The sequence below is a fragment of the Ursus maritimus genome, unplaced genomic scaffold (genome assembly GCF_017311325.1).
Source record: "Ursus maritimus isolate PB19 unplaced genomic scaffold, ASM1731132v1 scaffold_32, whole genome shotgun sequence".
Lineage (NCBI taxonomy): Eukaryota > Metazoa > Chordata > Mammalia > Carnivora > Ursidae > Ursus > Ursus maritimus.
In genome coordinates this window covers 21,763,821-21,779,472 of record NW_024425786.1, presented here as the reverse complement: position 1 = coordinate 21,779,472, position 15,652 = coordinate 21,763,821, and the positions used below count along the sequence as shown (strand labels likewise).

The following is a 15,652-nucleotide window of genomic DNA, read 5'->3' as shown; positions in this document are numbered from 1 at the left end:
TTCTGGAGAGGGGGCGGGGCCAGGGGAGGGTCTCTAGCCTCCGCTGGGGCTGCTCAGATGGCTCCGAGGTGTCCCCCGCCTATCCCCATCACAACCCCGGCCAGTCCCTCACCCCCTTCAGGTGGCTTGCTGCCTGGAAGTAGATGAGGTAGGACTTCCTGGGCTCAAGCGGCGGGTTCCAGAAGCCGCGATAGGTCTGGTTGTCACCCACAGTGAAGGGCATGGCTTCGGGCAGACTGCTGGCCGCCAGTTCTGCCCCGAAGTAGTGCACCAGGCCGCGGGCCAGCGCAGCGTCAAAGGTCAAGGGCACGGGGAAGCAGTCCTGGCTGCCCGGCTCCCGACGCAGCCTCCGCCCTCGCTCCTCCTCCACGATCACCTGGTACACACTGCACGAGGAGGGGACAGAGCGGTGACCCCCGGGCCAGGGACAGGGAGAGCCACCTGGTGGCCAAGGGCATGAGCTTGGGGGTCAGGCCTGGCCTGGGACTAATCACGGCTCTGCCTCGTACTCACTGGGCAACTCTCTTAACCTCCCTGAGCCTCAGTTTCCTCCTCTGTAAAGCAAGCATGATCACAGGACGGTTCCACCAGCTAAATGTAAGCAAGGAGGCAGGTTTCCGAAGCAGCCAGTGCCTGTCGGCTGTTAGGACTGTGACTAAGGCGGAAAGAACGTGGGCCCTGCTCAGTGGCACCAAGCCCTAGAGCCCCACCCGACTCTCCTCAACCCGAGCTCCCGTGCTTGCCACAGGACCTGGGGCCCCAAAGCCTCGGGCTCCGCCCCGGCTACCTAAGGCTCCCTTTGGGCCTCCAGGAATGAGGGTCAGACACAAGGTGTTCATTCATTCATTCAGAAAGGGCGTGAGCGCAGACGCTGGGCCCGTGCCACACAGGCACCTGGGGATCCAGGCTTCCTGGAACTGACCTCCAGTGGGGGAGACAGTCACTGAGCAAGCAAGCGAGGCCACAGGAACCCTGCATCCGGGTACCCTCCCAACCTGGAGGCAGCCTTGAGTCTGCAACTCGGAGCCTGTCATCTCCGGGTCCTGACAGCTGCTTTGCGTTCCCTCGTCTGCATTCCCTCTGATGTGTGTCTCCCGGTCCCGACTTGTGTGTTTTATTTATTTTTATCAGTTTACTGAATGGCCTTTTGCTGTGAGCTCCGCCAAACCCTCGGTGGAACAAAGCCGAGAGTAAATAAACGAGTGCTGACAAATTCAAATATTTCTAGTCACAGCCTCGGTCACATCTTGGCGTGTGACACCCATCCTGACAGCTGCACTCTGGGAAGTAGAGATGCCTTTTCCCGGCTCTCCAGCTGTTTCTTTCGAGCTTCGGAGCTGTGGGGGAATCACCCCAGTGCCCAGGGATTGGGGCCACAGAGGTTCATCCCCTGTCACTAGTGCACTGCAAACACCAGCCCAGGCCCCTCTCGGCCTCCATCTCCCAGGCCAAGGTCAGGCCTCCGCTGGCCCCACGCCCCGCTGGGAGGTGATGACAATCAACACTGAATCTTGACTGGAAGGGTCCCCCTTATGCAGACAAGGAAAAGGAGAGATAAAGGGACATGCCCAAGGTCACACAGCCACTATGCCTTCCCCCTCTCACCATGTTCCAGCCCCCACCTTGTCATCATCATCCCTGAGGGACACTAAATGGGCCTGCTCACAGGATCTCTCAAGAGGACCGGGACAGGAGAAGGCGCTGCTGGGTTTCCCAGCTCCCAGACTCAGCTGCACACGGGCCCTGAGGCTCCTGGAAATGCAAAAGGCCCCTCAAACACCCTGACTTTGTCCTGGGTCTCCCCAGAGAGTCTGGGAAGCAGCCCGGGACAGGCTCTGCCGTAGCAAATACAGGGGAGGCAAAGCAGGAGAAGGGGGGTGGGGACGTGAGGGGGTGTCAAGGGCACATGGGCAACCCACTACCTTCTCAGAGGTTTAGCAGGATCTTCCCACACCCGAATACAGCCGTCACCCTCTCCCGGTGCACACATCTTTGTGGGAGGATGGGATGGACCAGAGGGGCAGGGAGGCTGGCTCTGTGGCTTCAAGAAAAGACACAGGCTGTGCAGCCAGACCTGGGTTCCAAACCCCAGCTCTGTCACCTTCCAGCTGTGTGACCTTGGGGGCAAGGGACTTAAGGCTGCTGAGCCTGTTTCCCAATGTGTGAAATAAGGGTAACTGTCCCCCCGCCACAGGCCACCATGAGGATAAAACGACTCGTGCGGGTGAAGTCAAACACAGCAACTGGCTGATAGCAGGCACGTACACACATCCCACAAACACCCTCACACTCTCTCACATACACACACTCACACCTCCACACCACACATCGCACGTATGCAGTATGTGTCACACACACACACACACACACACACACCAGCTTGTCTCCAGCACCTTCTCTCCAGCAGAGGCAGCCCCAGCTTCATCTCGGGAGAAGAAAGTGGAGAAGCCAAGCTCTGGGCCCCTCCAGAGAGATGGCCCTGTCTGGTGGCTGCCCCAGCCTTCTAGAAGGCTGTGTCTCCCTGGTCAGGACCTTCTGGGGGAAAAGCTGGGAAGAAATAAGGCCCCAGAGTTTCACTTTTCCAAGATGTCTGAGGGAAGACCCTCAGGAGAGGCCTGGACAGTCACACCTCTCCAGGCTGGACACCGTCCAAGGATCTCATGGCAATCACATCAGACACCCATGGCTTCAGAGGCAAGTGGCTGCAGGCTTTCCACCTGCCCAGGATCACAGAACTCCCTCCTCCAGACACTCTGAGCCCTGAGTGGGAAACTGAGGGAGGATGAGGTGGGGTGGCCCACGGTGGGGGGGCCCTGGATCAGAGGAGGGGCTTCTTCCCTATGGCCCTGACCTCCCACCTCTCCAACTAGACTTTCCCACCTGATGGGCGCGCCGCGGCCCTGTGCCGGCCTCAGCAGAACGGTGATGGTGTTCTCAGACTCGCCCAGGGGTGACGGCATGTCGGCATAATCAAAGCTGGGAGCTGGGAAAGGGGACAGGGACATAATCACAGAGCCTGGCCACTACACCAGAAAGGTTGGGCCCCTAGCCTCCTTGCCTCCTGTCCTCAGATCTCTTCCCCTTCAGGCTTGTTCCCTCTGACCTGAGCTTCCCCGACTCCTGATTCCTGAACTCCGCCCTCAGATTCCACAGTCTCCTGAACCCTCTGACTTAATCCTCCCTGACCCCTGAACTTAATTCCTAAATGGTACATGCATCTCAGCGGGGGCCCTCTATAAACACCCCTGGGGAGGGCCCCCACCCCTGCCATGCCCCCTCTGCCCACAGAACCCTGGGACTGGGGGCCACCTCTAAAGGGGTCAGGCCAGGGCCAGGTGGGCTTACCTGAGATGTTGGTGGTGATCTCGGTGAGTGCTGCCTGGCCAAAGCCTTTGCCTGTGCGGGCCCGCACGGAGAACAGGTAGGTGGTGCCTGGGTGCAAGTTGGAGAAGACGTGGTAGGTCTCATTGCGGAGCTTGGAGATAGTACGTCGTGGGCCCGGCACATTCACCGCCGGGTCTGAGGACTCGATGCTCTGGTAGCTGATCTGGGGGCAGGACGGGCAGGAAGGCGGGCACAGGGATGGGGAAGGTCATCACTGGCCCCAGAGCCTCCCACCCATCACAGTTCAGGAGAGCGAGGGAGAAGGCTGGGCAAAGGGGACAGGTTCGGTGGGACTGTGGATGCCCATTAGCCCAGACCTCTGGGCATTTTCACCTCTCTTCTTTTGGGGCCCCTGTCCCCATAACCCACAGGGCACAGACCCTGACCAGTAGAAGGAACCTCAATGATCACTTGTGTCCCCCCATCATGCACCTCCCTCTCCGAGCTGTGTGTCCACCTGCCACCAGGGACCCCCACTGTAATGAAGCCCAAACCCACCTCATACTGAGTGATGAGGCCATTGGGTTCCTGGGGCTCCTCCCACTTGAGGAAGATCATGTCCTCCAGGGGAGTGAAGGTCAGGGACTCGGCCGCAATCCCGCCAGGCACTGCGAGGGGAAGATGGCACAGGGCAGGGGAAAGGCAGCTTTAGAGCCAGGCACCTGAATTCAAATTCCAACCTTGCTATTTCCTAGCTGGCCTGCTCGGACCACTCACCCTCTCTGAGCCTCGGTTTCCTCGCCTGTGACATGGGGATGAAAACAGCCCCTCCCTCACCAGAATTAAATGATGTGATGCACATAAAGCCCCAAGGTAAATATCAGGAATTTCCATTTGATTCCACCTGTTCGTTCCTAAGAACTCAAAAGGGGTAGCTGGCATTTTCATTATACTGTGCAGGCTGCATTCAGCCGAGAATGTTCCTATTTTGTTCCAGTTGAGTGGTTTTCAGGAAATATAGACCTTTGTCAGAGAAATAGAAACAATTGCATTACACTGGCGGGATTATGGGTAGGAAACGTTTTCTTGCCTAAAAATTTCTGATTACACAAAAACGACGTTCAGTGTAGAAAATCGAAACGGGCGCCTACAACTCCATCCCCGGGAGACACCATTCACATTTTAGCATAAACCCTTTCAGGTCTGGCTTTGTTTGGCTCTGTTCTAATGCACCATCTTAACGGCAGTCACCAGGAATTTCCTCTAGGAAGAGAAGGGTCTTTGGGAAAACACCTTGATGAACCATTGGGGGGAAGCCGACATCCTAAGGCAGGGAAAAGCAGAGCCCCGAGGCGACCCTCGATGAGGCTAACGCGCTCTGGGTTAACATGAACAGTTCACAAGTCAAGCCCGCCATCCATCTGCCGAACTGATAAAATGAAAAAGACAATTCCAAGTGTTGGTGAGGGTGCAGCGTCACTGAAATTTTCACACACTGCTAGTGGGCGTGTAAACTGTCACGAGCGCTTGGGGAAAACTTTCCGGATAGATCTACTTACCGTGAACACGCATCCTATAACCTCACCATTCTACTCCCAGGCGTTAGCCGATCAGAAATGTGTATATCTACATACCCCCCCCAAAAAAAAGAATCTACAAGTATTTTTCTTTGCAGCGCAATTTAAAAGAGGAAAAATAAACGTGGTAGATTCACGCAATGGACGACTCAGTAGTAAGAATGAATCCCCTGGAACTGTACGCACAACACGGCTAGCTCTCTCAAGCACAGGCAAGAGAAAGAAGCCAGTCATAAAAAGAACACACACTGTATGACCCCATTGACAGAAGGTTCAAGACCAAGCAGAAAAATGGGGCGCCTGGGTGGCACAGTGGTTAAGCGTCTGCCTTCGGCTCAGGGCGTGATCCCGGCGATCTGGGATCGAGCCCCACATCGGGCTCTTCCGCTAGGAGCCTGCTTCTTCCTCTCCCACTCCCCCTGCTTGTGTTCCCTCTCTCGCTGGCTGTCTCTATCTCTGTCGAATAAATAAATAAAATCTTTATAAAAATAAAGAAATTAACATACTGCATTACAGGTTGGGGTACTGGTTACTCTTGGGAGGTTGTGAGAGGGAAGGTATGTGAAGGGGGCTTCTGGGGAGCTGCTACTGCTACTTCGTGATCTGCGCAGGGGTTACCCGGGCGTGTCCAGTCTGTGAGAATTCACTGAGCTGCCCGCCCCAGGTAAGCGCGCTTCCCAGAAGAATTATACAAATGCTTCCATGAAAAATTTCAAAAATTTAGTCATGAACAGTTATTGGAGGAAGGAGGAGAGGGACAGAGAAAGAAGGCCAAGGAGCCCAAGCGAGGCCAGGTCAGAGAGGGACAAAGCAGCCACAACAACATACCTGGGGTGGGGGGTGGCGGGGACAGAAGTCACCAGACTTTAACAATGGAGGGCTCTGATGTTGAACTTGAGGCTGACTGTGAAGGGTAGTAGAAAAGGTCACCCCAAAATATACCACTTTGGCATAAGGATTATTTTGAGCTGAATTAAGAAGAAGCAGATACAAGAAAAGTTCTCTGCCCTCCCCATTTGCCTAAAAGCAGGACAGAAGTTTGTAAAAGTGCCCCTCTCCCCTTGCTACCAGGAAGGAAAGAAGGTAAGCACCAAGTCAATGCTAGACCCTTAGCAGCCCGGAAGAATCTACACAAACTTCATGAACTAGCCCTTACCTACCACTGGTTTCCCCATATATTTGCCTTCCCATAATCTGCTGTCCCTAGAATCTCTAAGTCCTTTTCCCGCCATGTTGCTTCCCTACAGATTCATTGTTCTTTTGTTGAGACACTACATAAGCCCACCTCCAGCCACTCCTTTGAGTTACTCATCACTGAGTACTCCCGTGTGTGTGTGTGTGTGTGTGTGTGTGTGTGTGTGTGTGACACACATGGTAATAAATTCCTATCTGTTTTTCTCTTGTTAATGTCTTTTCACAGGCTAATTTATAGAGCCCCAACAAATGAACCTAAGACAAGTAGAAGTAAAAAGATTAAGTTTTCCCCTCTCTGCATTTGCAGTGCTTCAGGGTAAATCCAGCCAGTCCTCACTCCCACCCCCAGCAAAACCTCAGCACATCAGCACGGGGCATAGGGCAGACATACTGCCATGGGTAAGGGGGGCTTTGTGGAAATCAAGGAAGGAGCTGAATTTTGTGTCTGGGCCTCTGCTGTGCAGAACAGAAAAGTCCACATGTAGGGAGTCAAGAAAAATTATCAACCAAGGAGCTTAGAGTACCTGGAAATCTTCAGGAATCTGGGGGAAGGCTTTGGACCTGTGCTGGCATTACAGCACTGCTGTTAAGAATGAAAACTCTGAAGCAGATAGCCAGGTCTGAAATCCAGTTCGGCTGCCTATCTCCTAGCTATGTGACCTCACCTATAAAATGGGGATAGTATATAGTCGCCTACCACCTAGGCTTGTCATGGGGATTACAGGAAAAGCATTCACAATAGTCCTTGGCGTGAAACAAGTGCATAATCAGTATTGGTTTGACATAAGTAGAACACTGCCCCCGACAATAACCAAACACAATTTTTTCAGTTACACATGGAACATTTCCCAAAATTTAACCATATGCCGGGCCATAAAACAAGGATCAAATTTCAAAAGGCCAAAATCAGAGTATGTACTCTGACCACAGAGGAATTAAGCTAGAAATCCATCACAAAGAGATAATTATGGAAGTCTTAAAAATCAGGCAATGTGATTCTAACTCTTGAGTCAAGAAATGACAACAGAAATTAGAAAATATTTTGAACTGAATAATAACAAAGACAGAACATATCAAATGAACATAAAGGATGGTTCCCTTAGGAACCATGGGATGCAGCTAAAGCAGGGCTTCAAGGGCAATTTATAGCTTTAAATGCATATATAAGAAATGAAGAAAGGCTCAAAAATCAATGATCTTATAAGCTTCCATCTCAAAAAGCTAAAAGAACAGCTGAACAAATCTAAAGAAAGCATAAAAAAGGAAATAAAGAAAATAAATATACAATAAAGCAAATCAACTAAACCAAAAGTTGGCTGTTTGGGAAGATTAAAAATGTATACACCCCCAGCAAGAAAACAGTGAGAAGATACAAATCACCAAAATCAGGAAAGAAAAGGGGGACATACACTATTGATCCTACAGAAATTAAATAAATATAATCAGAGATTATTATAACCAACTTTATGTCAAGAAATGTGACAATTTAGGTGAAATGATCAAATTCCTTAAAGCCCAGCACACCAAACAGATACTAGAAGAGAAAATCTTAATATTGGGGCGCCTGGGTGGCTCAGTTGGTTAAGCGTCTGCCTTCGGCTCAGGTCATGATCCCAGGGTCCTGGGATTGAGCCCCACATCAGGCTCCCTGCTCAGTGGGGAGTCTGCTTCTCTCTCTCCCTCTGCTGCCCCCCCTGCTTGAGCTTTCTCACTCTCTCTGTCAAATAAATAAATAAAATCTTCAAAAATAAATATCTTAAAAAAAAAAGAAAATTTAATACTGTAATACCTATTTTAAAAAGTAAAACCGTGACTAAAAATCATAGCCACGAAGAAAACTCCAAGTCCAAATGGCTTCATTGCTGAATTCTTTCAAACATATAAGGAAGAAATATACCAATCTAACCCAAAGTCTTCCAGAGAATAAATATTACCCATCATTACTTTGTTGTTATAGTTGTTTTAATTGTAAGCAAAAAACTTTCCTATAAAAATTTTAGCCTGGGGGCGCCTGCGTGGCTCAGTCGGTTGGGTGTCCGCCTCTTGACTTTGGCTCAGGTGGTGATCTTGGGGTTGTGAGATCGACCCCCGAGTTCGGCTCTGCACTGAGTGGGGAGTCTGCTTCAGATTCACTCTCTCCCTCTGCCTCTGCCCCTCCCCACCCCATGCTCTCTGCCCCCCCCCAACTTTCCCTCTCGAAAAAAATAAATAAATAAAATATTTTTAAAAAACATCTCAGCCTCACATAGGGCATCTGTGGGAGGCACTGAGTACGCCAGGAACCAGGGCTGGGACTCTTACCATCCTCGTCGGTCTGGAAAGTGACCTCCTTGCCCTCCTTGCGCCCCTCGGGGTTAGTGAGGATGAGCCGCACGTGAACGTTCTGGTAGGGCAGCAGGTCCTTGATGGTGTAGCGGCTGATGCCCCGCTCCATCTTCACACACTCCCGGACGGTCTGGTTGTGGCTGCTGCCCAGCGTGTAGTGATAACACAGAGACACCGCATACGTGTGGCAACGTGTCACGTTGTAGCCCAGAGGTTCCCACTGCAGGGTCAGCTGGCGGGCCTGGATCTCAGCGAAAGCCAGGCCTTTGGGGGCCCTCATGGGTTCTGAGGAACCCAGGAACCAAAGGGCAGAAGGTAGAGGCAACAGGAAGGGAAGAAGTGGGACAGGACAGAAAATATCAGTCAGCTGCTGAAATCCTCCCTCCTTTGTCCTCAAGGGTTCAAGAGACCACCCAGAACGTTGAACAGGGAGTAGAAGTGCGTGCGCTGGAGTCAGGCGGGGCCACATCTGAATCCGAGCTCTGCCCCTTGCCGCTGGCAACCACTGGCTGAGTCCCTTTGCCCCTCGAGCCTTCGTGTCCTCCCCCACAAAATGGATAATATGCTCTGCCTCACAGGATGGTTGTGAAGTTAAAGGTAATGTGTGCAAAGCACATATGACAATGGCTGATACACAACAGGCCCTCAAAAAAAAAAAAATGTTAGCTACAGTTTTTTTTTAAATAACATAGTTCACCTCCTATTTCAAGATCATCCCGGAGGGCATCGGGATAGTCTGAAACAACCAAATACTCTGTTTTTCCTAATTTATTAATGCCAACTTGTTCTAAAACAGCTTATAGTAATATATACAATACGGTAAGATATAGAAATCAGGATGATGGGGGAAATGACAACCAAATAAATAAGGCCAGAAAATGTTAGGGAAACAGAGTGCATTAGGTCCCATGCAGGTCTAAAGATAAGGTTCAGACTGGGTGGTGAGTTCCCTGGCTGCCAAAGCAAAAAGAGAAATACAATCTGTTATAGAAGGGTAATAATAATAGTGGCAGGGGGCGCCTGGGTGGGTCAGTCAGTTAAGTGTCTGACTCTTGATTTCAGTTCAGGTTGTGATCTCAAGGTCATGGGACTGACTGCAGAGCCTGCTTGAGATTCTCTGTCTCTCCCTCTTCCTCTGCCCCTCCCCCCTGCACGCACTCACTCTCTCCCTCTCTCTCTCTCTCTCTCTCAAATAAATAAATAAATCTTAAAATGATAATAACAACGACGACGACGACGACGGCAGTTAACACTGGGCGCTTTGTACGTGTCAGGCATTGCTCTGGAGGCTTGAAAACGCTTTACCTCATTGAAGCCGCACTGTAATTCCATAGACAGGTGCCATCGTTAGCCCGTGTCAAATAGATGCAGAAAAGGAGGCACAGAGAGATTAAGTTAAGTTGCCTCGAGTCAGTGACACAGTCGCGTGGAGAAGCTGGGGTGCAAACTTGGACAGGCTGGCTCCAAAATCCACACCCTTAACCACCACTACCCACCTCCCCATGCACAAGTCAGTGTCCAACAACAATCCCAAAACCACGCCAGTGCCTCAGGAGGGACAGCTCCCCCAACACGAGGGAGGAGCGTGCTGCCGCACTGTACAGACGCTTGATGAGCCTGTGAAGCCACTTATAAAACGGTAAAGAGCCCGAGGCTTCTGCAGCAAAGGCAGGATGGAGCCCAGGTGCTCAGCCTCCAGTCCTACATCTGCACTGACCAGCTGTGTGACCTTCCCATCTCTGGGCCTCAATTTCCTCATCTAGGAAATGAAGGAAGAAGCCAAGATTACTGACGATCTTCTCCTTCTCGTACCCTAACTCTGTGAGATGCAGTTTCATTACCCTCAAGTTCCATGAGCACCTGCAAGGCGTCCCCAGTTAGAGACTCTCAGGACACGCGTTAGGGAACAGACGAGAACGCACTGCTGCTTGGCTCCTTGAGATGATTAAGTATGACCCTATTCTCATTTCTATGTGATTCATTTGCAGGATGCTCTTTACAAAGAAAACGCAAAGGGACACCCCAGCCCAGGCTGCTCTGGACTGGGGACAACGCCGGCCCAAGCACAGCACAATACGAAGTTCATTTCCACCGGAGCTTTCCTTTCTTCCCCGAGCCACGGGCAAGTGGCAGCCTCCAGTCATACAGCAGGCCACCAAAGAGATATGTCAGCACCTGCTAGGAGCAAGGCCCACCTCTTGACTTCTTGCAGAGTCTGGCTCCCTTCTCCCCACAAGCAAGGCAGACCCGATCCCCACCCGACAAGAACGGTGAGGGTCTGGTCCCATTGCTCACTGCAGTCCGAGGGCTGCTGGCTGCAAGCCCATTTACCACGCTTATGTTTCCTCTCCCACTCCTGGCCCCCAGAGATCTTCCTCGTGCTTCTCTATGTGGTTTTGTTTTAACCCACATTCTTAGGTGTTTGAAGTGGAGGGGGCGGATTTTGTGTGCACGCACTCTGCCATCTTGTTCAGAGATCCTTCCTTTATTCCCTGACTTCCAGGCCCTGGTCCTGGCTGCCCATGTGTACTGTCTGTCCCAGGGTGTCTACGGAGCCAAATGCCACTGCTTTATTTGTTGCCGGCAGCTCTGCTCACATCCCCGCCCCTGGGGACACTAGCCCCTTTCCATCCTTGCTGGGTTGGCTGGCGTGCGCGGCTTCCTTTGCCCTCCTATAGCGTTTAGAGAAAGGCACAAGAAGTTACGTGTCAACTGGGGACACAGGCTGGGCTGGGACTATGACCAACAGGACAGTAAGTGTCCCATCCAAAAGGGACAGCTGCTCCTCAGCTCCAGGCAATGTTCCCATGAAGGACTATAGACTCGGGATGGCCAGATCCTCCCTTTTTTTTTTTTAAAGATTCTATTTTTAAGTAATCTCTACACCCAATGTGGGGCTCAAACCCACAACCTGGAGATCAAGAGTTGTACACTCCACCGACAGAGCCAATCGGGCGCCCGAGATCCTCCCATTTTTTAAGAAAAGCCAGGAATTCAGATTTTTATGTGAAACCTCCAGATTTTTAAATACTGGCAACCGACTCAGGTTTTGGTAAAAATCACTTCCTGTGGCACAAAATAACAACCTCTAACCTGGAGGATGAAACTGCCACCCTCACACTTGGGTACCTCACCCTTCAAAGCCACGTTAGCCCCCATCGACCTCACTGGATTGAGGGGTCTTTGAAAAGAAAGCTCACTTTCCTCTTCTCTGCCCCCCCCCCCGCAACCGATCAAATCTGGGCAGATCTAGAGGCTCAAATAGTTTGTTGACTACAGACTGATATGTTGATTGAGGGGTGTGAATTCATGAGTCTCTCTGTTTCCAAAAACCATCTGGCACCCAGACGTACTCTCTTCAGCTGCCAGCACACACTGGCAAAACAGGACTTGGGGACCTTGAAGGCCCATCCCTCTAAATTCCATAGGGCTGCCAGGCCACTCAGAGATCAAAGGTCAAAATGGGGGGGGAGACATGCAAACAAGGAGGCTCATAGTTAACACCAGTTAGATTACACCAAAATGTGTTGCTTTTAATAATTCTAATAGGATGCAATAACCCTGAACCATTCACCTGTTTCTCCTGGAAGGGGCTTTGGAGTAGGGTCGGGTGCCCCAAAGTTCAAATCCGATGGGCTCTCCAAAGTGCAGATTCTATACAACCATTTGGTAAAGCAATATATGTCAAAGCCCTTTCTTAAGCCGCTCCTGACTATCCTCAAGAAATTACTCAGAGGGGGAAGAAACACTATAAGCACTAAGTTTTTCAATGTAGTCTTACTTATAGTAATAAGGATCTGGAAACATAATAGTTCAGCAATATGGAGACACCCCCTGGACTTCCATAAGCCAATACACATAATTATAAACAACACAACACATGGGACACCACAAAGCAGAGGAAGGAGACTACAGAATGCTTTCTACATCCCAATGACAAGAGTGTAAAATTGTGAACCGAAGGCATATGGGCAGAGATTCGAAGACAGAAAAACTGGGCGAGGATGCAAGGTTTAGAGTGATTTTTTAAAATGCCTTTTCCTGACATTATATTACTGATCTTACAGTAAATCATATTGCAGGAAGGGAGTTTCGGGGAGATGGGGGAGAGGACAACACAGCTGGCCAAGAGCAAAACTGCTAGCCAAGGCCCCTAAGCAGGGTGCTGGGGACGGGGCGGGGTACATCAACGAACCAAGAGAAGCATGTTGTTAGGACGGGCAGGAGAAGTCGTTTGGGTTTTGTCTGTCTGGTCCCGGGCCCCAGCTTCCATCCTCGCCAGCCTGTGTGAAGTGTTCAGCAATGCCTGGCACAACGTGGCCACATCACCCCATGATGGCACCTGCTGTCCCCGTGGCTGCTGTGGTTTCAAACACTTCCCAGGAAATCGGGATCATCAAACTTTGGTTCTGACTGCTATGGACTCACCGGGTAGATGTGGGCAAGTGACTAACTCTAAATCTCAGTTGACTCATCTGTAAAATGGGAGTTAGCTACCGCTGTTGCCATGTAGCCTGTGGTCCTGACCCACTCTACCATCCCAGGCAAGTGCCTTCCCCATCCGTCCACTCAGAAGAGGAGAAGAGAGATTGTCTGTGGACGCCCCGGCTCTGATTTCTTTTATTCTGAATACCTAAGCAGAACTGGCTTTGAAGAGTTAAAAACACCGTAATGATGACAACTGTCATTTGCTACGTGCTTACTGTATGTCAGGCCCCACCTACACATGTATTCAGTACGTTTATAGGCCATTATTTGCATTAAACCCGAAACACTGGAAGGCCCAGGGCTGCAGGCCTCACACCTCCTCTCTGTTCCATGTTCACTTATTCCCTAAAATCTCAGGACTGAATCCAGGGTTCTGAACCCTGGCACTAGTAACATTTTGGACTAGATGATTCTCTGTTGTGGGGGCTGTCTGTGCACTGTAGGAAGTTTAGCAGTTTCCCTGGCTTCCTCTACCCTTCAGATGCCATTATCACTCCACCCCCAGTTGTAATAACCCATGTCTCCAGACACTGCAAATGTCTCCCAGGAGACAAAATCACCCCCAGTTGAGAACCACCAGGGTAAAAGATCTCAACCAGTCTCGTGGCTTTAAATACCATCCATGTCTATACTGATGACTTTCGAATTTATATCTGCACCCCAAACCTCTTCCCTGAGCTCCACTCGTAAATCCATCTGCCTGATGGATATCTCCACTTGAACGTCTAATAGGCATCTCAAAGTCAACTCTTCCAGCACAGAACTCCTGATCTATGGCAGCCCGTCACACCTGCCCCTCTGCAGTCGGCTTCTTTCCAGTAAATGACAACTCCATCCTTCCAGCTGCTCAAGCAAAACCCCTTGGAGCCATCCCTGACTTCTCTCTACTTCCCTCTCGCGTATTGCACAGCCGGTCCATCAGCAAATGCAGTCAGCTCGACCTTCACCATAAACCCGGAAGCGAACCACTTTTCACCACCTCCACTACTTCCTCCAGCTGCCAGCCTCCACATCTCTCAGCCACACTGTTAAAGCAGCCTCCTCACTGATCTGCCCTTCTTGGCCCCTCGCCCTCCTAGAATCTATTCTTTGCAAAAGGGCCAGAGTCATCCTTTTAAACAAAGTAGGTGATGTCACCCTGCTTCCCCCAGCAATTTCTCCAGCTTCCTGCACGGCTCAGTCCTTCACTTCCTTCAGGTCTTGCTCAAAAGTCACCTTCTCAGTAAAACGGTCCCTTGAGGCTTTCTAAAATAACAATCCTCCTACCCTCATGCCCAATCTGCCCCCCACCACGGCCCGCCCTGCTTTATTCTTCACAGGCTTAGCATCATCTGACAAACTATGTATCTCATTCATTTTACTGTCTCCTCCCACCAGTGTGTGAGTTCCATGCAGAGTTCCCGCAGGGCAGGAGGAACTCACATGTCAATGCCTTGGTCTGTTGTGGTCACAGTCCTATATCCCTAACCACTACAATAGTGCCTGACACACAACAGGCACTCAATAAACACTGGTGGAACGAACCTTAACACCAACGCTGCGTGGTAAGGATTCATATTCTTCTCATCCTGTAAAACAAGGGGGAAAAAGCTCCAAGAGGTTAAGTAACCTAACCCAGATCCCTTGCCTAGAAAGTAATTCTCACTGGCACACTCCGACCCACCACCCAGGGTCCCTTCAAATGTGACATCCAACTGGATTTTTGATGGCTCCCCAGATCAGCTTTTAAAAACACTTAAGAGTATAGACTGGCAAAAAAAAATAAAAACCTTGTAACTTAACAAAAAATGAACTCAAAATGGATTAGAGGTTCAAATGTAAAATGTAAAACTATAACACTTCTAGGAAAAAAAGAACAGGAGAAAATCTTTGAGATCTAAGGCTAGGCAAGGAAGTCTTAAACTTGACACCAAAAGCACAACTCATAAAAGGAAATGTTGACAAACTGGCCCTCATCAAAATTAAAAATGGTTGTTCTATAAAAGCCCAGGTGAAGAGTATGAAAAGATGAGCTAAAGCAAGACGAAAATATTTATACACTGCCTACCCAACAGAGGACTAGTACCTAGAACGTGTAAAGAACTCTCAAAACTCAGAAGGAAAGAATGAATAATCCAATTAGAAAACGAGCAAAGACATGAAGAGTTCACTGAACAGGATGTACAGATGGCAAATAGCACATGGACAGATGTTCAACAACATTAGGCATTAAGGAAATGCAAATTAAGACCAAGATGGGATATCACGACACACCTCTCAGAATGACTAAAAAAAATAATGACCATTCCAAATGTGGACAAGGATACAGAAAATTGGATCACTCATACATTGCTGGTGAGAATGTAAAACAATACAGCCATTTTGACAGTTTCTGATAAAATTAAACATGCAATTATTGTATGACTCATCAGTCGCACCCTTGGGCATTTATCCCAGAAAAACGAAAACTCATGTTCATGCAAAAATCTATACACAAATGTTCACAGCAGCTTTACTTGTAATAGCCCCAAATAGGAGCCAGTTCAGATGTCCCTCAACAGGTGAATAACCATTTACCTGTTAAACAAATTGCAGTGTATCCACACCATGGAATACTACTCAGCAATAAAAAGGAATGACTGATGTACATAACAACTTGGATGAGTCTCCAGGGAATTATCTGAGCAAAATCGCCAGTCTTAGTGCCAAGACAATTCAATGGGAAAAGAATACTCTTTACAACAAATGGTGGTGGGACAACTGGA

General features: G+C 49.8%; 1 protein-coding gene across 1 annotated transcript in view; it reads right to left on the bottom strand.

The window, feature by feature from the left end:
• Positions 1-15,652, bottom strand: part of PTPRU (protein tyrosine phosphatase receptor type U) — a 77,567-nt gene that overhangs the window by 38,551 nt on the left and 23,364 nt on the right. The window contains exons 8-12 of the mRNA XM_008694493.2: positions 8,397-8,705; positions 3,883-3,992; positions 3,346-3,547; positions 2,881-2,983; positions 113-386 (exon numbers count right to left, since the gene is read on the bottom strand). Coding sequence (XP_008692715.2) covers positions 113-386; positions 2,881-2,983; positions 3,346-3,547; positions 3,883-3,992; positions 8,397-8,705 — 998 coding nt within the window. The remainder of the gene's footprint in view (positions 1-112; positions 387-2,880; positions 2,984-3,345; positions 3,548-3,882; positions 3,993-8,396; positions 8,706-15,652) is intronic.